This window comes from Nothoprocta perdicaria, unplaced genomic scaffold, assembly GCF_003342845.1.
Source record: "Nothoprocta perdicaria isolate Ctin4 unplaced genomic scaffold, notPer1 scaffold_200, whole genome shotgun sequence".
NCBI lineage: Eukaryota > Metazoa > Chordata > Aves > Tinamiformes > Tinamidae > Nothoprocta > Nothoprocta perdicaria.
The window spans coordinates 654,070-676,757 of record NW_020455206.1 but is presented as its reverse complement, the minus strand read 5'-3'; the positions used below and the strand labels follow the sequence as shown (position 1 = coordinate 676,757).

General features: G+C 37.5%; 1 protein-coding gene across 4 annotated transcripts; it reads left to right on the top strand.

Moving 5' to 3' along the window:
• Positions 1 to 253: 253 nt before the first annotated feature.
• On the top strand, positions 254 to 19,968 carry MELK (maternal embryonic leucine zipper kinase). Of its 4 annotated transcripts, none has more exons than XM_026038090.1 (17): positions 254 to 297; positions 2,005 to 2,105; positions 2,388 to 2,473; positions 2,880 to 2,996; positions 3,488 to 3,631; positions 4,483 to 4,551; positions 5,668 to 5,760; positions 6,849 to 6,947; positions 8,939 to 9,007; positions 9,527 to 9,625; positions 10,592 to 10,678; positions 11,359 to 11,487; positions 15,242 to 15,467; positions 16,995 to 17,073; positions 17,516 to 17,684; positions 18,534 to 18,637; positions 19,746 to 19,968. In XM_026038090.1, the coding sequence occupies exons 2-17, from the start codon at positions 2,042 to 2,044 to the stop codon at positions 19,921 to 19,923; spliced, it is 1,812 nt and encodes a 603-aa protein (XP_025893875.1). In that variant the 5' UTR covers positions 254 to 297; positions 2,005 to 2,041; the 3' UTR covers positions 19,924 to 19,968. The 4 variants fall into 4 exon arrangements, with proteins under 4 accessions (XP_025893875.1, XP_025893874.1, XP_025893873.1 ...); XM_026038089.1 differs by lacking the exon at positions 254 to 297 and adding an exon at positions 1,442 to 1,487; XM_026038088.1 differs by lacking the exon at positions 254 to 297 and adding an exon at positions 1,676 to 1,723.
• The last annotated feature ends 2,720 nt before the right edge of the window (positions 19,969 to 22,688 follow it).

Below are 22,688 nucleotides of genomic sequence, written 5' to 3'. Positions count from 1 at the left end.
TGGCGTCCTAGCAGATCTCAGTGTTGGCATCCTGTGTGCAGGAGACGAGGCGGGTCTATGCTGCATGCACTGGAACAGGGCTCCCCTGTGCCAGCCAGGAACAGCCCATGTGGCTGCGGGGAGCTCCAGAGGTCCTGCAGGTAGGTCCTGGTACAACAGAGCTCTCTCAGCCGCAGGAAGTATCACACAGAGCAGAAGTCTGGAGGAGCGTGTGCTGCCAGAGCTGCTGGAAACCCAGCCAGTAAGGAGGAGAGGAAGCTCCAGTGACTTCATTGGCTGCAGGGCCTCAGCTTGCCTGTAAGGATGGGGTGGAAAACTGTGTCAAAAGCCTTGCTTTTGGCAAGTCAAGGCAAAAAAACAGCCAGTGGTACCCTCATATACCCAGCCAGTTATCTCATCATACACAATGGTTAAGCATATTTTCCAGCTTCTTTTCCTCCACGTGCTTAGAGATGGCAAAAGGAAAAAAGGTTCCATCACCTTCCTGGGCTGGAGGCGAAGTCGACTGGCCTGTAATTTTCTGGGCAGCCTCAAGCAAGGGTTCTGTGGGTCAGAGCACTGGCATCAGGCACTGTGGGGCAGCATCCTAGGCCCTGCCAGGCACCACCCAGGGACCTGGCCATGTCCAGCAGTGCTTGCTGCACACTGGAACTTTCTTTGAAGGAAGCCACCTTGCTTCTGTCCCCCGCAACCATTCTCCTGCGCCAATCACACATGCCCAGCAGCACATGCTCTCCCAGCTAGGGCTGATTTTGCAGCCAGCAAGGGTGGCAATGCCAGGCTGGGTTGCCTGTGTCTCGTGAGGTCCACTGGCTTCTGGGCTGTGCTCAAGGATGCTCATGGAGTCCCATGGCTCTTTTGATGTAGGCAGGACAGCTAGGAAGCCTTGGCAAGCACCATGGGCAGCAAGTCACAAGGAGCCATGGAAATGACATCTCTCCTTGCATGTTACTGGGACATCAAGGCCCTTCAGCTACAGGCAGCACTCTTGAGGGCTGAGGGCACCCTCACAGCCCCCAAGTGAGTGACTGGAGATGGACAGCAGGAGATCCTGCGACAGCAGGAGATCCTGCGGAAGGATATCACAGGGATGAGCGGGGGGATCCCAGACACTGGCATCGGAGTGTAAAGGGCAGTGGCTCCTCCTGCTGCCCATAAGCTGTCAAATGCAGCCTTGCTCCGCAGACCCTCCCCTCAGCACTCGGCAAATTCCACAGCAGTAGATTTATCGTTAGATGTATTTGGGTGGTGAGCAGACGTCATCAGCCCCACATAGCCGAGAGAGCACCGCGCAGGCGCGCTGACCCTTCCAGCATGGCGCCTACACTATGCTCCCACCCGTCTCCGCACAACGCACCGACCTTCTTCCCATAGTGCAAAGCTGCTGCCCGCCCCTTTCCGGCCAGGCCTGCAGTGCTGATTGGCCGCTCGGCGGGCCTGGCCGGATGTGGGCCGCCCGCCGCGGCGTTTGAACGGTAACGCCCGCGGTGCGTTCCTCGCTCGCCTTTCCCGTTCCTCGCTCGCCTTTCCCGTTCCTCCTCCCGTGCCCGCGCTCCGCGGGCAGACGCAGCGCCGAGCGGGCGCCCGCAGGACGCTAGTGGCTCTCGATCGGCAGCTCCTCTCGCCCCGGCGGTCCGTAGCTGGCGCGGGGGAAGCTCTGGCGCGTCCACCTCTCGGCTGGGCCCGGTCCCCACAGCGGAGCAGCCCGCCGTAGCGCTACGAGGTCGCGTTTCCGCGTGGCAGCCGCCTTAGGGCACCCAGCGTAACCGTACCGCTGCGGCGGTAACGGTAGCTGGTCTCTTCACTGTCCTCTAGGGGTTTGCTCTTAAAAAAAGGAAGTTCCTGCTTCCTTTACCTGAGGGCATTCCACAGCCCTCATTTAGTAAGCTTGCAGAAAGATATCAAGCATAGGAGGCTGCTAAGCTGGAGCTGCAGTACATACTGCTATCAAGCTTTTTAATATGCCTAGCATACGGAAACGTGAGTTAAGCTTTCCCTTTGCAGGTTCTTTGAAGACGTGTGGGTCTTTACTGGTCTTGAGATGGCTGCAGATGAGTATGGGGAAATTCTCCAGTATTACAAGCTATATGAAACGATTGGAACAGGTGGGTCTAGTCTGAGCATGAATCAGGTGCTATTATTGATCTTTTGACTGTTTATAACTTAATTATGACTTATGACAATGTAGACTGTAGTTTTTTAAAATCTGTGGATGTGATGTCAACTTTTTTTAAGGAGGACCTTAAAATGCTAGTTAAAAGTTGATAAAATGACTTCTTCCTGTAATTAAGTTGTTGCATACTTTGCCATGTGCCTTAGTGTAACTGAGAGATGATAAGGAAGTGTGTGGTCATGCTGATGTTTAAATCTGTCTCTTTGGATTTCAGGTGGATTTGCCAAGGTTAAACTTGGAAAGCATCGTCTCACTGGTGAAAAGGTTGCAGTAAAAATCATGGACAAGCTATCTCTAGGGGTAAGTGGGGATGCATGAAAGTTGGTAATGTTGTGTATCTTAGGCAGTTTTCAAGAGTGCGGGGTGTGATATGTAGACCTGCCTGCTTTGTGCTGCCGAAGGACATAAACTCTGTGCACAATAGTCTCTTGGTGGAAAATTGATTTAATTAAAAAACTCTTAAATCAATTTAATCGAAAACTAACACAACCACAACATACTGGAAATACCACAAAATAGTAGATTTGTCTCTCCAAATTTTGCTAGCAAGTGTGCCAGAATTCTGGAGGAGTAATAACAAAGCTTTTGCTGAGCTGAAATCAAGAAGTTGGCTCATGTGTCACTTATACGAAGTTTTTCTTTTGTGATGGCTTACTACAATGCCCAGTATGTAAAAGTAGTCAGATTCAAGAATCTTGTCTCCTAGGATGACTTGCCTCGTATTCAAATAGAAATTGATGCCATGAAGAGTTTAAGTCACCAACATGTTTGCCAGCTGTATCATGTGATAGAAACATCCAAGAAAATATTCATGGTCTTAGAAGTAAGTGTTCCGTTATTGATGCTTTTGCCAATGGTTAAGCTTACTGTTCTTAGCTTCAGCAGTAAATGATAAAGTTTAAGCTGAGGCATTCTAAACACATTCTGAAGACATACATTGATAAATTGTGTCTTCTAACTTCTTGTGAAAACTGCTATCAAATGTTCATAGTAACAGTGTTCATGGTTCAGTATTATAAGCTATTGACTGCAGGAGCCTGAAGAAGCCAAATTTCATCATCTCACTGTGATCTGTATTACGTCTGACACTTGCTTGAATCTTTATAGTTGATACTTTTAAACGTGTTTGGACTGCCAAATAAGATGGTATGTGATATATTTGGATTTGGTACATTTGGGTTTCTACAGTAATGAGGCAAAGAGGATGAAATGATTCTCTCTAATTGCTGCCCAGGCTTCTCTGCATTGACTGTAATCTATGCCTCAGTAGTAGATTAAATATATTCTCAAATACTTTTTCTTGTTGTCGTATAGTATTGTCCTGGAGGAGAGCTGTTTGATTACATCATTTCTAAGGACCGCCTTTCAGAAGAGGAAGCTCGTGTATTTTTTCGACAGATTGTTGCAGCGATTGCTTATGTTCACAGTCAGGGATATGCTCACAGGGATCTCAAACCAGTAAGACTGTATAGTACTAAAAATATTCAATAAATAATCAAGATAGTCTTTTATTTCACCATTAATAGCTGAAATGTTACATTTTTTCATTATCTTACGCATAGAAGGCCATTATCTGTAATTTTGAAAGGGCATTATTTCTACTTGCTGCTACTATATTCCTCAGTAGAGCTGAATGTGACTGGACCTAACAAATGCTAGGTAAGAATGAAGTACAGCCATAGTTTTAACTTTGATTTCAATTAGCCTTTTTCTTCCCTTCTCAGTTTGTACCTTCAGAGAACCTTTATGTTCTGTCTGTTCAAACTACCCTATTTTCAAGCCCCAAAGATAAAAATATGCAGTTTGAAAGAAGGTGTAGGGTGAGACAAATCCCACTGTCCCTTCCTCTATCCTTTTTTTGTCACTTTAGCGTAGAGAGAATGAATTTCAGTCCATCATCAGCATCATTAGGAAAAAAGCTCTTTCCTACATCCAGTCTGAATGTCTGTTGTTTAAGCTTATGCCTGTCTGATCACTCAGTGAATACATACACACATGTCTTCATACTCTTGTTTTAGATATATTAAAAGGTTGCTATGAGACATTTCATGCCCCATCACTCTTCAAATATTTTTTGGTTGAATGTCATTCTCTCTCTCCTGTCAAGGGCCAAGTGCTCCAGCTCCAGAGTAGCTTCATGGCCAACCACTGACCTTGGTTAGCACTTTTTTTTTTTTTTTTGAGATAAGATTCTAGCTGCTAGTGGCAGGAAGAAATAAGAATAATATAAGGTGAAATAAGATGAAAGACAAAGTGGTTTCTTGGACAATTATGTGAAAAGCATTCATTATCACGTTCTTTTACATCAGGAAAATTTGCTCATTGACGATGAACAGAATTTGAAGCTAACAGACTTCGGGCTTTGTGCAAAGCCAAAGGTAGGAATATGAGTTGTTTTCACAAAGTAGAATAAAGTCAAATATTAAGTACATAAAAGTACATTAGCGATATGTATTTGACATCAGAGTACAAGGAATTTATAGGTACAGTGAAATTGAATGAAGGGACTTAAGCCCCTACGTTCAAGCTGTTCGTGTGCTCGTAATACACCTGTTTTTTTATTTGGTAGAGCCTTAATTGCATATATGATGGAGAAAACTCTTAAATTATTTTTCTCCTCTTGCATCTCATCTTTTATTTTACTGTAATGTGGAGATTATCCTATAGTGTATGTATAATAAGCCTGAATACAAATAAGCTGATGTGCACATTCTCTAACATTTTGAACCACATATGTCTCTACTTGAAAGATCTGTATGTATGTGGAGAATATGGATAAAAGCAAATATCTTTGGCAGGTGACAACCAAGTGATACCTTAGTTCCATATACTTGAATTGTTTCCTGTATTTAAAATTGTTTTAGAGAAGTCTTTTTCCCTGTGGTAAATTTAACATGTAACAGTGAAAATCACCAGTTTTTTAGGAAGCTATTTCCTTAAATATTGGTATAGATAGCCAGGTTGCCTCATGCCCAGTAGCTCTTGGATCGTATCCTCCCAAGTTTCAGAAACATACTCCCTTCACAATTGTGAAAGGAACTGCCATTGTTAGATGAGGAGCTGAAGACTGTTAATTTCAGAAGCCCTGGCACAGGCTGCCCAGGGAGGTTGTGGAGTCTCCTTCTCTGGAGGTCTTCCAAACCCGCCTGGATGCCTCCCGGTGCCACATGCTGTAGGTGTGCCTGCTTGAGCAGGAGGGTTGGACTAGATGATCTCTAGAGGTCCCTTCCAACCTTGAATATTCTGTGATTCTGTGATTCAGAAGGAAACACGTGAATGAGATGTCTGGTAGCTGAATATTTGTAGCATGCTTGGTCTTGAACAATTTGCATTTAGTGAACTAATGGATAATACCAGAACAAAAGAGGAGGTCAACTCAGATGCACAGCAAGCAAAAAGAGGCCACTGTGGCCTTTAATGCCTCTTTGTTAGAAGACTTTAATGTGGTCTAAGTCTAGTGTATCTGTGTGACTGAGTTTTCTGTGGTATTCTAGGGTGGCCTTGATTATCATCTTAACACATGCTGTGGAAGCCCAGCTTATGCAGCACCAGAGTTAATTCAAGGCAAAGCGTATATTGGCTCAGAGGTATGTTGCACAGTTGCTTTTTTCTCCTCTGGAGTTTTTAAGGTTGTGAGCTTCAGATATGTACACTTCTCTCTCAACTATTCCTCTATAATATTGTCTAAGGAATTCTGAGAAGCTAGCCTTAAAAGTCACAGACCAGAATAACACCTAATGCGCTCTATTGGTCACAGATTATGCTGTTGCCTAGTTCCTCTCTGACAAATCTTTCAGTGTCTCCGTAAGTTGCTTTGTTTTATATGCTGCAGGACAATATCTTAACTCTTTCCTTTTGCTGCAGACTTTTTCAAGAAATGTTAGATTCTGTTAATGTCCCATCACATCTCCCACACTTTTGTGCAGTCTCGCTCAGTGAACCATCAGGCTTGTTTAAGTTAATGTATGAAGACCTTTTCCGTTTTGTGCTGTGTAGTATGATACAGTAAATGTGGGGAAAAAAAATGTTAATGTCCTGCTTGATGCTAATGTCCCAGAGCATCGGGGCCTGCTACTTCCAATTCTAATCCATTAGAACTAGAATCCCCTCAGAAGTTCTAAATTGCTGCTTTATAAGCAATGATGTCAGAGTATTTCCTGTCATGTTTTTGTACTGCTATGTTGGACTCGAGCACTTTCTTTATGATTCCAGTGTGTTTCAGGCCTCTGTATTCTTTGTTTTTAGTGAAAATCTTGGTATCGGTGAGACCTTGTTCATGCCCATACAAATAGCATCTTGTGGAGCTTTAAAGTGGTTGTATTTAACAGACAGGTGCTGCTTTAGTGTATAGGTGCTGCTTTACCAGCTCCTTCTAATAAGTTTGAATTTGTTTTCTCAAGTGAATATGCTTGTATATTAAACATAATGCAGTAATTTCTTTTGCTATCAGAATTTGAAAAACCTGTTTCTGATGACTTGAGGGAGGACGCTTGCATTTTAAATAGTGCTCTAGTTTCAGCAGAAAGATAACTGAATTCAAATTGTATGCTTGCACTAGAAAATGTAAGATTTCTGTCCAGAAGGCAGAGTGCTGCTTCTCATTAGTTGTATATGGATTTAGCCAAAGCTGGGCAATATGATCTATCACTAAGCCAAATCACTTTTGTGTTTTTAGGCAGATATTTGGAGCATGGGAGTACTGCTGTATGCTCTACTGTGTGGTTTTCTTCCTTTTGATGATGAAAATGTCATGGCAGTCTATAGGAAGATAATGGTATGTTCTGATTTTACTAGAAAGCACTAGGAGTACATTACTAAGCCCTAATAGAGGAACCTCTGCTTTTGGAATGGCAGAATTTGTTGGACTATGCCTAAGAATAAATATGCATATCTTGCTTTCTATTCCTTTTCGATCAGTTCCTTTCATTTTTGTTCCTTTTCGAAGAGCGTTTGTGTCTTCTCCATCTCTAACCCTGGAGTCTAATATTTATAAAATTTAGAGGAAAATACTCAAGGGTGCTCAAGGACCACTGTGGGAGAGAGCAGCTCATTTATACAGGCTCTGTTTTTTTGCAATGCATAGCAATCTGAGCACTTTAAAATGCATGATAGCTTCACCTCATAATGTGGTTTTTTTTTTTTTTTAGGTTTGAGTTGGAGTGGACTTGTATAGCTTGATAGGTCTCTAGGAAGCTCAGTTTGTGTTCTTGGGGAATACTTAAAGGAAACAAAGACTAATTGTCTCAAAGAGATCTTGTGAAGATGTTGGTAACCAGATAACAGTATTAAAATATTAATTTCTTACTGCATAATGCTTATTAAAATGAACTTTCAATTCTTCAGTAAAATGTCTATAAATGAGAATAGAATAATCAGAATTGAAGTACTTTTCCTTCTCTGTTTATGAACTGATGTACATCTGTGCATGCTATCACAGAACTATAGAAAATCCTTTAGGATAAAAAATATATCACGATGCAGAATCAGGTATATGATGTTATTGCTAAGGTCTTTGTTTCTATGAAGGTTTGTCACTAGTGGAGGCTTAAGAACTAAGAGCTTACATGAAGAACTGAGATATTAGGAGCATCAATGATTAATCCTTCATCACTTAGTCATTTGTTTAATATGTGCAAGGACTAGGAGTTGGACATAAACAAGCTTTACTAATCAATGTTTACTTATGTGAACTGAGATTCAGCTTTAAAACTGAGTGCAGTCGAAAACTGGTAATCCTAACTGTGGATTTTAAAATATATTTACTACTTCCACTCAATTTATTGTAATTTAATGTGATTGTGAATCGAAAATTGATTTAAATTAAGACAATTAGGCATTTTTTGTGGAATTTAATTTCACACATTATAGATCTTGAAATATATTTTAATCTCAACTCAGAGCTATGGTTGCAAATCGGTATATTTGATCTGCTGCTTGAATCTAACTAGGATCTTATCACTCACATGCAATGTTTTTTTATTTCTATGTAATGATCTAAATCTCTGCATTTGGGTATACTTGAATATACCTTTACTTTTTGTGTGGATAATCAATTGGTTGTGATATATGTAAGAAAATTATTTTTGGTGATTTGTCTGAATCTGTTAGATATTGTGGATTTTTTAGTTTCCTGCTTTGCTCTCAGTTATTTAGGTGTTTACTCAGTTTTCTCTCAGTACTTGTTCAGTAGCAATATGTTAAAGTAGAACAGATAACTAGTTTCTGGGATTAGCACAGCAGTGGTGTGCTGTGTAATCTTTGCCTAGTCTGGGAGTAAAGCCGTGGTGAGGAACTGCACACCATTTCTGAAGAGCTCATTAAGAGTATCTATAAAGACATGATTCACATTCTTTAACCTGTGATGTCAATGCAATACATATTTTACTTGGATATCTAAGTATAATATTACATGCTTTTTTATAGTCTTTCTGTAGAAACAACTTTCATAAATTATTTCATCATAGCTGTTCACTGATTTCCTTCTGTTTTTACTCCAAAATAAATGGATGGAAATGTCACAAAAGCTAAGTATCTGAAAACTGACTTAGAAATATATGGCACAAAAATGCAAATTATTCTTACTAATACAGCTTTTCAAATTTGATCTTAATATTAAATTTATTCAGATATTCTTATGGCTAAGTTTTAATGTGTCAATTGGTTTTTCATTATTGACTGAAGATGAGTGTTAGAGATGTAAATAGCCTAATAATTCAGTTTGAATTAACTGTTCAAAGTATATTTAAAAAGCACTTTTCTCTGCAGAGAGGAAAATACCATGTTCCAAAGTGGCTATCTCCTAGCAGTACACTACTACTTCACCAAATGTTGCAGGTAAACCTCTTTTAATAGATACAGCTTCTCTTCAGCTAAGATCCATAAAATGATATTGGATGACTAAAAATATCACTTTGACAAAATATTTAAAAAATATGCATTTTGTGAACAAATTTCATTCTTCTAGATCTCTGAAGATTAAGATTGCCCCCTTCTACAAAATTCTGGAAAGAAATACTGTGCTGTGGAAATGTAAACAAAACATTTACCTTACCAAACAGCCTGTGTTGAGGAGTTGGATACTTTGCTATGCAGCAAGGAGAAGACTTTGTATAGATGAAGATTAATGTACTAAATATGCTATAGTTAATCAATGTAACCAGTGCTAAACATTCCTGGAATGTTTACAATCAAGTGTACATTCTGTAACCACTCAGATATTTGACCTTTTTGGTGAAGTTATGAAAAACTAATTTTTATTTTGTTTTTTTTTGCCAGTCCACAGATCTCTGACAAAAATCAAATGATCTTCTCTCTTTGATTTAAGTAACAGCTTAGTTCTTACTCATTCACTAGGTCGACCCAAAGAAGCGGATTACAGTTAAGCATTTGTTAAGTCATCCTTGGCTTATGCAGGGTTACTCTGATCCTGTTCAGTGGCAAAGCAAATACCCAGTGAGTACATTTGCCAAATTAATGAAACAAAAATTATTGTCTTGCTACTATGACCCTCATGTGGAGGTTTGATGACAACTCTCCAAAGATGAGCTTTGGGATAATAGTGGTTGCTTCTTTAACTTAGTACTTTTGAAATGAATTTGAAATTATTTGATCTTGTTCTCTCTAGTGAAGGAATTTCAAAGTGTGTTTTTACTATATTCTGCAATTGCAGCTTAATTTGAAAAGTAACTGACTTACAATAATATGAAATATTTCCATATGAGAATGTCACTTAATCCTAATATTGCTAGGTCAGTACTTCATATAAGGTACAAAATAAAAATATTCTTCAGAGAATGTCATGCACAGTTATAGGTTGTCCTAATTCTAGCTCCTAATGTCCTAATTTGCTTGTCCTAATTATAGCTAGTTTGGATAAACTTTAAACTCATGACAATGATGTTTGTCATTTTTCCAGTGTTTGTGTTACTGCCCCAGCTTAAGTTACTTCAGTAACTTAAGCTTAAGTAACTTAAGCTAGGACAATATGAAAACTAGCTGTCAGTAGGTGCTACTTTCTGTCTGCTTCACTCAGTGCCCAGCTTAAACCATTGGGTGTCACTGTTTCTCTGTGTAAAACAGAACTGCTTTACTGTATGTGTGACACTGTGCTAGGAGGCTCTTTTAAAATGTGTATTATCTACAACTTTGACTATATAAGTACCGATGAAAGTTCAGCATTCTAGTAAAAAAGAAATCTCATCTGGTTCCTCATGGCAATCTGGGGCCTCTTACACAGACCAGATTGGTGTTGTAGAAGTGGATAGTTTTCTTTCTATTCTCTAGACACAGCTGCTTAAAAAGCAAAGTTGAGAATGGCTGGTTCTTGACTCAGCCCAGTGGATTTCATGACAATGTCATGGCCAGATATAGAAAACAACTTGAAAGCCTTGTGCTTCAATACAGATTATCTTCTTGCAGCTGGGACACATTGATCAAGATTGCATAACAGAGCTATCTGTGTTTCATAAACGGAGCAGAGAAAGTATATCAGAGTTGATAGCACAGGTAAGAAATACAGCAGTAGAACTACTTGTCTACTAATACAGTAAATTTAATATTTACCTATTCATAAATATGAAATATATTGCCTTCCAAACATAAGGAGTCCTTGCATAGATTTAAAGTGTGGTTGTAGGTTATAACTGAAGTTCTGCATTTCAGATTTTTCTTCTTCCTCTAATTGTACTAAGCTTGACTGTCCCTGATTCCCATGATGTTAAAATTTTTGTGATTATCTTAAAGTCAGAAGATGCTTGCAGGAATCTGTAACTGAAAAGAGATCATACAGACAGTAAATAACAGTAAAAATGTCAGAGCATCATCTAGGCAGAATAAGTACTTAAGATCATGCATTAAGATCATGCAAAATGTTAGTGCCATTTGGAAAAGAAATTGCTTGTATCTTGGCCTGGCTGAATCTATTCCTTAAGAGTAGGAGCTTTGTCATTTGCCTTGCTCCTCAGTAGAGAGATTTTTGGTTGTAATGTTAGTTCTCATTGTGATTGTATCATGCACTAATTTTCAGGCAGGATAGTCTGTTTCTTATATTGCATGCACAATTATGAATCAACTGAAACCGCACTTAAGCAGTCATACATAACAAATGCAGAGCATGTAATATTTCAGGAACAAATGTCCAAACTTCTTTTGTGCTTTTCCAAACATAAATTTTTGTTTTGTTTTAGTGGAAATATGACCAATTATCAGCAACATATCTCTTGCTTCAATCCAAGAAGTCTCGTGGCAAGTGCATTCACCTACGGTTACCATCTCCGATAGACGATGCCAGTGCAACACAGTTGGCAGGCCTAGAGGTACGTTTTGGAGTCCAACAGGTTAAAATACTGATTGAACAAGCTCTGCTTGTTTGCTGACTGCTTCACTAAACATAAGTGAGACAGTGTGTGCAGTCAGCCAAAGTCTTGGTCATTAAACACTTCAATCTCTTCATTAGAATGTTTTAGCAAGCTGGGCAAGTACTACAAATTAACATCTTTGGGATAACTGTCTGGAAGGATGTAGTGCATTGTAACTGACTATCATGCAGAATCTCCCCTTGGTTAATCATGGAAATAGATTAAAAATACCTATTGTCTGGAAATCACAAACATTCCAAACATCTGTCAAAGGAAAGAAACTTATTCTTTAACTGTTCCATTTTGGAACATCCCAGAACATAATGCTCAACTCAAGTAAAGGAAATATATTCCTAAAGGTTTTCCTGAATCTGTTTTCTTCAGTTGTTTCATGAATGTAATTAGGTTTTACAGTAAATTCTGTTCCTGTGCTTTACTAGTGCAAGTAGAGTCCTTCAGAACTGGACTAAAGCTGATAAGTTGTTTGTAATAACCTATATACAGATCATAAAAATATATATCTATACAGTAGCATATAAGCAACATGTGATGTCAGTGATATTCATCTACATTTGACAAACTGGAAGCCATTCAATAAAGAAATCACCATACTTCTAAATCATTCCCTCTTCAACTGTAAAATTCAATGTGACATTGAGTAGCTATCTGAATATTTTTATAAATGATATGCAATCAAAATACTTTCATAAGTGTGATTTAACTGCATATAAATCATTTTATGTCACTTACTAAGCTGCTCTGAGGTATAACTTAGAATTCTAAACTTGTCAGTACCTTATAGAAGCATGAATTCTAACTGTTACTAAATGCATATAATATTTGTCTTTTAAAACTCAGAAAACTTTAATGAAGATCTTTACTAGGTTCAGTGGAACTAATGCAGTGAAGTTACTTCATTTTTACTGGTGAAATGATGTCTCAGATTAAATAGATGGGGCAAAATGCTACAATTAACTTATATATTATACTTTGATTGTGATCATGTCTACGTAATGCAACAACATGTTAGTCTTAAGCAAACAGTTCTGAGCATTGTGTTACCTCGAAGTGAATATTAGCTGGGTTCGCTTAAATATCCAAATGACAAAGTTCTCTATGTAGCACTGGGCTAATGTCAAGAAATGCAGAACTTCTAGCAAGCTTGACAGTTTGGTGGCATAGCCTTTCGCTTATTTCAAGCAGTTTGAAGTTCAAGGATGTCCCCCCCAAAATAACCATAGTATGAATTTGTTCTTGAACATAGTAGCTATCTTATGTATTCAGCCAGCAGAAGAAGATTTGAACTGCAAAGGGCTGTGGCAGTAGTTAATAGGTTCCTAGTTAAGGGTTTTGTACTAAATCATCAAGTACATCTGGTAATGTGCTGGGAAACTTTTTACTGATATGATTACCGTAGAATCTTTATACACTGGCCAATCAACTTCACACAAACCATATGATAGCTTCCTAAAATGGCATTCTTTTTGGGTATGTATTGATAAATTAAGTATATGCAATTTCAGGGAAGTGGTAGAAAACACGTCCTTGAAGAGGTTCCTGAAATTAGCAAAAGGTTAGGAAAAGAGGATACTACTTTTTGTGATTCTCATTGTATAGAGAATGAAAGTATCAGCTATCTCTGATGTTTATAATATTGTAGTGTCTTTGGACACAAAGAGGAACTTTGCCTCTTCCCCAGAATTGGAATGATATGTCCTATTTCATGACTTCTCAGTAGTGGCAAGAAGGATGAACTGTGGTAGGTGTTCTCTAAGCTGACAGATGTTCTATCTCTTCTTTTCCTATCCTCTGTAATATAGAATCATCTTCCCTTTCCACGTTTCAACATAAGAAGCTATGATAGATTCTTTTTGGTCTGGGAGGGGTTAGAGAGCCAAATATCAGTGCTCCACTTCCATTGCATAACATTATCTGTAGAGAAGGAAAAAAAAAAAAACCTCACATCCTCTTTCTTCATGAAAGAATCTTCCTGTTAGGCAAAAAAGATTAATGAAGAAGGAGGTACATGAAACCGATAGCTTCTCAAATGTTATCAGTTTCCTATTTAAAGTATTTAATAATATAATTTTCCTTGATACCTGAAAGAAACAGATGTGTAAGAAAGACTGTTTCTGGTCTGTCTTTATCTGCCAAATTTTTGCCAAATCACAATATAAAGACATAATTGGTATATGAGGTTATATTTTATTAGAATTTGAAAAAAAAAGATAATTGACTCAACTACTGTTGGATATCCACATTATTATAGAATTTATTTCTCCCTAAGAAAAAGACATAGCTGTATGCAGGAATATAGCAATTACAAATTCCTAGTCCCAATCCTAGTCCTAGTCCCTGCGGTCCAGTTGAAAAGGTTCTGTTTCAAGGAGTTTCCTTTTTCACTCAGTAAATTTTTTTTTTTTTCTTTTTTTGGTAAATGGAAAGCTGGACAGCATATCATTGTCTTCTAACAATATTGTTTCAGATGCCATAATCATATTCTGGGAAAATGTTTGCCTTTATCCGGTGCCCTTTAGACTTTACTCCTTTTTTTTTCCTTTGGCTCCTTGCAGTATATGTGACTTTAGTTAAGAGCTTGTGGCCTGAATTAAATCAAAAGCCGGCTTTTTATTTTTTATAAGTTGCTTCTTGACACTTGATCATGGAAGAAACTTCTGAGATTAATTTCATATCTGCTCTTGATATAAATAATAACATCAGGATCAATACACCCAAATTTAGTAACAAAGGCTAAGTGAGTGACATGGGTGCTTCTGTTAGGTGCTACCCATAATTAGGAACTTGGAAAGAAATAAGACTTTGAAGTTTTTCTGTTCATCTAAATATTCATCTAAAGCACTGGAATCTTAAACTGTGGCTTTTCATAGCCTGAAAAGAACATGACAGATGTGCTGAACAGCAGTGATGTGCCATATGTTCTTTTGGATCCATGGAATTTGATGATTCATCTTTGCTGTCTGAAGAATTCCTTTTGAGGAATTAAATCTAAATAGTCCAAGAAAAAAGGAGCTTGTAGACCTAATTCTGCTTTGCTTCAAAAAAATCTTGTATTCTCATTATACACAATGTTTACGTACATAAATGTGTTCTATACATAAATTCACCCAAGAAAGTAACCTGCCTGAAGAAGTTGTCTAGATGTCATAGCTAAACATAAATTGTAGCTTTCCTCTAGCTACAGGCCGTAGTTCATTTGATGTGTACCTAGGCTTTGACATGTGGTATGCCTAACAGCATGTAGGGAGTGAATAGCCGGCCAAAAGGACTTCAAAACTCACTGGAAAGAATGAGGCATGATAAAACAAGATATCAGAGCTAGACTAGAGCTGGACAAGTCTTTAAATGTAAAGGGAAGTTTAACCTCTGTAGTAGACAAGAAAATCCACTGAAGCAATTCAAATTATACAGTTGGACCAAATGAAAATTCTTACTAATTTAAGATGTCCGTGGAATATAGTCTTAAATATGGAAGCTGAATAACTTAGAAATGTCAATTGAGTTAGCAAGATATTTTTTTATCAAATTCTAGGGAGAAACAGAAATATTGCAGTTCATTCTTTTTTAAAACTGTATAATATTTTTACAAGCAATGTGTCTGATCTGCTTAGACTTCAGAATTTCCTTGTCAACAGCATCCCTGAGTGTGATCAGAATATGACATAGTATACCTTTTCTGTTGTATTTCTTGTAGCATTCAGAACATGATGCTGAACTGGATGATATAGAATTCACACTGTCAACTCCAGTGACAAGAAAAGTGGCATCGGAGAAGCATGGAAACAAAGAGAATATTGATACAGAATCTGCTGTAAGAAATGAAATATCCTTTGCACTTCCTGCTCCAAAGACTCCTTTTGTAAGGAGTGTGAATGAGAAGAAAACACAGCCAATACCCAGTGAGAGTCAGTGCCTGAAAGGTATCTCGTGTGAAAAATCAATACTTACCATCATGTGTCCATGTTATCGGTTTTGTAAGTTAATAGATAAGTACTAAATATTTTGTTTTCAAACACTTTTTAGGCAGGCTTTTTGTCCAAGAACATACATTCACCAATCTGTTTCTGTTAAGGCACTGCAAGAAGCTTAAACATGCCTCATGACAAGAAACGTCAATGTTTGTTACAGAAGTTATTGCTTCTTACAGTACCACATGTGCAATCTTCAAGTGCACTCTAACGTAGAATCAAGTACTGCACTTCCAGAAGTCCCTTGTCTGCTTTCCTGTGTTCCATAAAGGCTTAAAAAAAAAAAAAATCAGTGCATGCTTTTTTTGCTATTCCTTTGTTGTTTTGTTGAAAGAAAATATAGGGATGCTTTTACTCAAGGTGGCCTCTGCTACTCTTGCTTGTATTTCTTATAGAAACATATCAGCATTTTCACATTGACAGGCCAAAGACATGCATCTGAATAGGGTCAGCTTTTCTGATGATTTACCAAAAACGTCTGTCCTTACAGTCTCTCTAGTATATTCTTGGTCCTTACCCCACTAACAAAACTCTGGTAATGTGAGGTCTAACCTCTTTCCTTCAAACAGCAAATACTACTTGCCATAGGAGAACCTTTTGTTTCTTATTGTAGGGGAAGTTGCTCAGAAACAGTGTGTGTTTTCAGTCCATACTCATTTTTAGTCATGATAACTTTAGTAGAATACTGAAGGATGGGTACTGCAGAGGTTAGGTCTTCAGAATGATTTGATTTTTATCTTAAAATGACATACAGCACCTTGTGAACAGTTTGCCTCCATGCAAAGGTGAAACAGCAAAAGTAGATTTGTTTTTTGATACTGAGTGTTGCGATAAAGTTCTAAGTTGCTTAATTTGATATTTTTCTGAAGATTAAGCAAATGAAAGCTAACACTTAAAGATCTTTTCTTTGGGAAAGGTAGTAATAGTTTGAGAGAAAATGGTATGTATGTAAATGGTATATGTAGAGAATGGCAGATATGTAGAGAAAATATTGATAATCATTGTCTGACTAGATGCAATTGTGTAGTGAGCTGGAATTTCAAGGTGAAGATGTCAGTGTGGTTAGAACTTTTCAGGGTGTTGTTTAGTATGTTGTATTAAAAACGGCTTTATAATTTGCATCCTTCATTTAAAGGATACCTTAATATAATTGACATAGTGCAGAATGCCAATATTTGACATAATGAATTACTAATTATTTATCCTGGGACCTGTGGCAAAGCATTCCAATCCTCTCCCCTTCACAGTTTCTAATACGGAACTGGTATTGGTTGCTGTGTGGTTTCTCTTTTGGGGCCTTGGGGAAATCACTTTAAATTTTTCTTTCTATTATATCGTATCTCAGACTCCTGTTTTGTGTTTATATAAAAACCTACTTTTTCATTCTAAAGATTCCAAGTCATGAGATATCCTTGCTAAAGAAAAGAAAATCCTTCACTGTAGAAACATACCTTCTTTGCCTTGGATTCTTTCTTTCAGAGACGCAGTTGGCTACAGTCACTCCAATTAAAAAAAACACAAACACAGCAAATAGAGCGGAGATTCTTCCTGAAAAAAGGTAAAAGTCCAGTTACTTAAGCACAGATCTGATTTAGAACAGGACTGCCTTAATTCAGATATGGACAAGGAAACCTGGTACAACAGCAAGCTGTATGTGTGTCCCTAATACTGATAAAAACCTTCCCAAAGTTTTTTTTTCTGCCTTCACTACAACATTGAAGGTAGAGGAAAGTTATGAAATTACGTATCTGAATTATCTTTGAAAATAATTCTGTTTTTCATAATTACAATTTCTTGTTTCAGCTCACCAAAGAGCTGCAGTTTTTATACAGAACTTTGGGGTTAAACCTCAAATACCTTTTGAAAAGAAACTGTCATAACATACTGTACATGCTTTGTTATTATTCATTCTACTTGATCGGGTAATCTTTTAGTGATGTATCTGAAAAAAAAAGTTAATTCTGAACATTGTTCAAAAAACTAATTTGTTCATGTAACAGGTGCCATTCAGTTGAATTAGACCTCAATCTAGTTGATGTGGATAGCAGCCAAAAGAAGAAAAGAGCCAAAATGTTTGACAGCCTTGAAAAAGGTCTAGATAAAGTGATCACAATGCTCACGCCAAGCAAAAAGAAAAAATCCAGTACAGATGGTCCAAGGAAACTGAAGGTATGATTGCTAGAAAAGGCTTGGTTTTTTTATTTGCATCCAGTCCAGTTCATAAGTATTTTTCTGAGTAGCCATTTAAAGACCAGTGCAGAAGTGCAGAGAACCAAGTGTTTTTGTTTTTTGAAATTTTCTTTACTTCTCAATCTGTATTTCTTTTTTCTTTTTTTAATTCTGTCTTTGCAGGTCTCCTTTTTGACTTTCAGAAGCTAGAAAAATACTTGCTGCACATTAGAGTTTGCATAGCCTTTCTCATTTTACCTATGGATATCTGAAAGATTTTGACAATGTCCCTGATGATCCCTTATTAGACAAATTTTATATGCATTATTTAACAGAATTTGGTAAAAATATATATAAATTTTAGTATGAATCTACTTTTTTTAGCATTATGATGCCTTAGAATTAGAAAAGCCCCTAGAGCTGTGCTTGTAACAACTGTAGTCTCAGCTGAATAACATGCAATACCCAGTCTCCCACCATGGGGAATGTAGGGTGCTTTAAGTCATTTGTATGTCTTGCTTAATCCTGTCAAGGAATCTTTCACTGGCTAGATTCAAAGCTTTTAGTTTCTGTGCTGCCCTAGGCCATCACTGCTACTTCTGACTTTATACTAGATTAGATTTTGTAAATATTTAGCTATTCTCCAGAAGTTTTTTCTTCAATGTTCCTGCCTATACTTGCAGTGGTAATATTGAAAATTTGAAAGATTTGTCATTATGGTTAAGTGTTATAAAGCTTCATTTGAAACATTTCCACATTGTCTTTAGTCTTAAGAAAAAATAAACATTTTTCTTGTCTCACTTCTCAATTCCCCCTGCCTCCCCTTTTAAATAAGCTGTTTACTTTTAGGTACGCTGCAATGTTACCACAACTCAGCTACTGAATCCTGATCAGGTGTTGAATGAAATAATTGCTGTTCTTCCAATGAAAAATGTAGATTATATTCAGAAAGGGTAAGTACTAGAATCTGACTTAAACTTGTCCTTATCTAAAAAGTTAGTACCTGAGTACAGGAGTTTAAACTTAATTTCTCTGTGATGTATTACTTTTTGTAAAAAGATTCTATTTTACCTGAAGAATAAAAAGTGCAAATGTGTGCAATAAAAAATAGTCAAAAAAAATGTTAACTGAAGTCTATGAAGACATCCTGGACTGGCACACATTAACTAGTAATAGCAAAATAAATCTTAAAGGTTGATGTGATTTTTTTTTTTTTTTTTTTTCCTTTCTATCAATGGTGAATGTCAGGGTACAATAACAAAGCCAAACTGGATGACTCTATGATACAATGTGAATATCTGACCCTAACTCCTAGCAGTTGAATAGTGATTCATTAGGAAATTAGTACACTTTATAATCTGCACAGAATTCACACCATTATATAAGCCTATGTTGCAGGGTTTTCTAAGTGGACTAAGGTACCAAGACTGGATTTTATTCGTATTGATATCCTAATTATCAACATATAATGTCTTTCTTGCTGACCTTACAACACTTTAAAAACTGCTTTTACACTCATGTGCATCTTCTAAAGTTCTTGATTTTCTAAGTGATTGATACTGTAAAGGAGTTGATATGTTTCAACTTCTGATATTTAAGTTCAAAACCTGTAAAGATACTTAACTGCTTGAAAAATCCCTCTCTGCATTGTAATTTGTATTTCAGGATCATTTTTTCTGCTATGCACATGGGCAAAAATTGAGCCACAGCTTGACACTCATCACAGATGTCTCGAAGGAATGTGGTCTTATGTAGTAAAAATACAAGATTATCTTGCCTTTAAGTTCTGAGGGAGTCAGGATCTGTGGCCAGCAGTAGTTTTTATGGCTGGGAAGCCATAAAAACTATTTTTTTACATGTTAACATGTTAATGTTTGGTTATAAAGGTAATATTCTGTGTCTGAAATACCCAAAGCTCTGTTAGCTGCATTCTTAGTTGGTTCCCAGCATTCTACATGCTGCTGAGTGCTTTAAAGTGCTTTCATCCTTTACCCATTCAAACTTTCTTTACAAAACAAATATGGAAAAGATCAATGATTATTCTGTCCTCTTTTTATGCAGGTATACCCTGAAATGCCAGACACGGTCAGATTTTGGCAAAGTCACTATGGAATTTGACTTAGAAGTGTGCCAACTCAGTAAAACTGAAGCAGTGGGTATCAGGAGACAACGGCTTAAAGGTGATGCTTGGGTCTACAAGAGACTAGTGGAAGACATCTTATCTACCTGCAAAGTGTGACTTGCTGATGCATGTGCTGGAAAAGCAGAAATTTTGTACTACCTAAGATAACTGAGGTTTTATTCTAAACAATTTTTTTAAAATGTTGTGATAACTAATTCTTTGTCATATTCACAGTTATGTTAGGAAACAAATCCGTCACTTTTATCTTTTTAATTATCTGTCTTTGTATATATGCTTTATTTGTTTTCTTTAAGAAATTTGTACCCCTTTAAAATAAAATTCTGTAAAAAGTTCTTCTCTCTATTTTTACAAATGCAGATAAGAGTAGCAGTGGTTCTATGATCAAACTTACTTTATGTTTTCAGATATCGAGTACATGTTATTCAGAAAGTCATTTGACTAATTCTCTTCCTGTCTTTGCCTTAAGTGAGATTTATTGAGGGCATTAACTGTGATAACAACAGATCTGATTTAAACTATATGGTCAATATGAAGCCAGTCCTATTTTGTACAACAATCAATGTTATGTCAACAAAATTAGGATTTCAACTATCAACTATCAACTATTTAAACTATCAAAACTTATCATATCTATCATAACTATCAAAATGTATCATATGAAACATTACTGTAATTCTTTAATAACCCTTCTCATGGTTAACAACTGTATGTACCTTTTGATGTGCTCTCACTGACTGAGAATATTATATTACAAATTCTAGCACCTTTGAACTGCCTTGAATAAGGAAGTTATCTATACCTTGCACTCTATACAAGCAGTTCAGAGAGGTCATAAGCAGTATTGAGAGTAATATTTCAGCTCTGTTCTTGGATCCTATCAATAAAACTTTATTTATAGTAATATATAGAGCTGCAAGGGAAAGCTGGGTTAAGAGAAATGTTAGAATATTTCCTTTTAAATATATATATATATGTCTGTGTGTCCCAATTATTCCATGTCTAGCCTGTAATAGAGTTTATGAACTTTAGTGTAACTAATGTACCTGAGTGAGAATAGCATGACTACTAATACAAATCCAAGCAACAACAGTGAGAAGGCAGATTTATTGAAGTCTTTTCTATATGAACAGGACATGAAGAAAACATCTGGTAACTCTGCTCAAGTTACTATGGTTGATGACAATGTGCAGCAGATTATGAAGATGTATATAAAAGCACTTGTGACATCTGTTATTGCTCCTTAACTAAAGATTGTGTTCATGTCTTCAGGAGCTGAGTATTCTCTGAAGCTTCTGACTATGGCTCCTGAGATACCAGGTGCAGTCCAGTAACATTGTATATCTCTTAATGGAGAAAGGTGGAAGGATTTACTTATCACAACAGTTATTGATGAAGGTAGAAGTACATTATCTTTCTTTCCAATGCCATGTGCTGCTTCTTCATGTAGATAATGAATGTGGGGCATCTTGATTTCAAGAAAAGGTGGAAGTGTTGATAAGGAAATGAAACATCTTCACTGTGAATAGTTAACACTTACAGGGGATGCTTGACAGAAACAGGAATTCAAAGTTAGTGTTGTAAAAAAGCCTACTGTCCATTGTCCTAGAAAATTAGTGTTTCAATGTAAACAACACTTAAATACTTCCTGTACTTGGCAAGTTTAACTGCAAAAGTCAACGCTTGCTTGGTTTTGAAGTGTTGACATTTGACTCTGTTATATTTCAATTGAGGTATGCAAATGGGAGTAGTGATTGAGGTATATTGTTAATATAATATAGCTAATGACTAATGCAATGTATACATTAGAAACCACTATAAACTGAGCACAAGGTAGAAGTAACTGAAAAATTGAAATATTTGTTTTAATAGTTGTGGAAAATTTTGTTCTCAGAAATTAGTACTAAGTCTTTAAAAATACATTATCTGTCATTTTATACATTCTCACTAAGAATAATAAGACTGTTATGAAAGGAAAAACAGTAATTAAGATGACTTGTTATTTTTTAAATAAAAAGTAAGGTGGCTATTTTAAATTTCTACTGTGCTCTGGTGTGTGAAATAAGTTTTCTGTTTCTGTTTCACAGTTGTAGCTCTATGCTGGACTTCCTCCACTAGTTGTGGGGAACTCGGACATTGACACAGTACTCCAGATGAGGTCTCTCTAAGACTGAGTAAAGGGAGAGGATCACTTCCCTTGAGCTGCTTGTAGCTTTCTTCCTAATGCACACCAGGATCCCATTGGCTTTCTTGCCCACCAGGGCATATTGCTGGCTCATAGTCAACTTGTCTGCCAGCTCTCCCAGGTCCTTCTCTGCAGAGCTGCTCTCCAGTAGGTCATTTACTGCCCTCCTGCTTGTTCTATGCCTAGGGTTATTCTTCCTTGAGTTCAGGACTCTGCACTTGCCTTTGTTGAACTTTAGGAGGCTCTTCTCTGACCATTTCTCCAGCCTGCCCAGGTCCCTCTGAATGGCAGCACAGCCCTCCTCCACCGTTTCAGCCATGCTTCCCACTTCCGAATGATTAGCAGATTTGGTGAGGATGTGCTTTGTCCCTTCATCCAGGTCCTGGATGAGTAAACTGAACAGCGCTCGAGCCAGTATTGAGCCTCCAGGGATGCCTCTAGCTACAGGTTACTAACTAAACTCTGTGCTGCTCATTACAACCCTTTGAGTTCTGCCATTCAGGCGGTTTTTAATCCATCTCTCTCCACTCATCTAACAGACACTTCCTGAGCATCTCTATGAGGATATTACAGGAGACTGTGTCAAAACTCTTGCTGAAGATAAAATAACAATTGGCACTGCTGTCTCCTCATTGACCCTGCCAATTGTTCCATCATACAAGGCTATCATGTTGGTCAG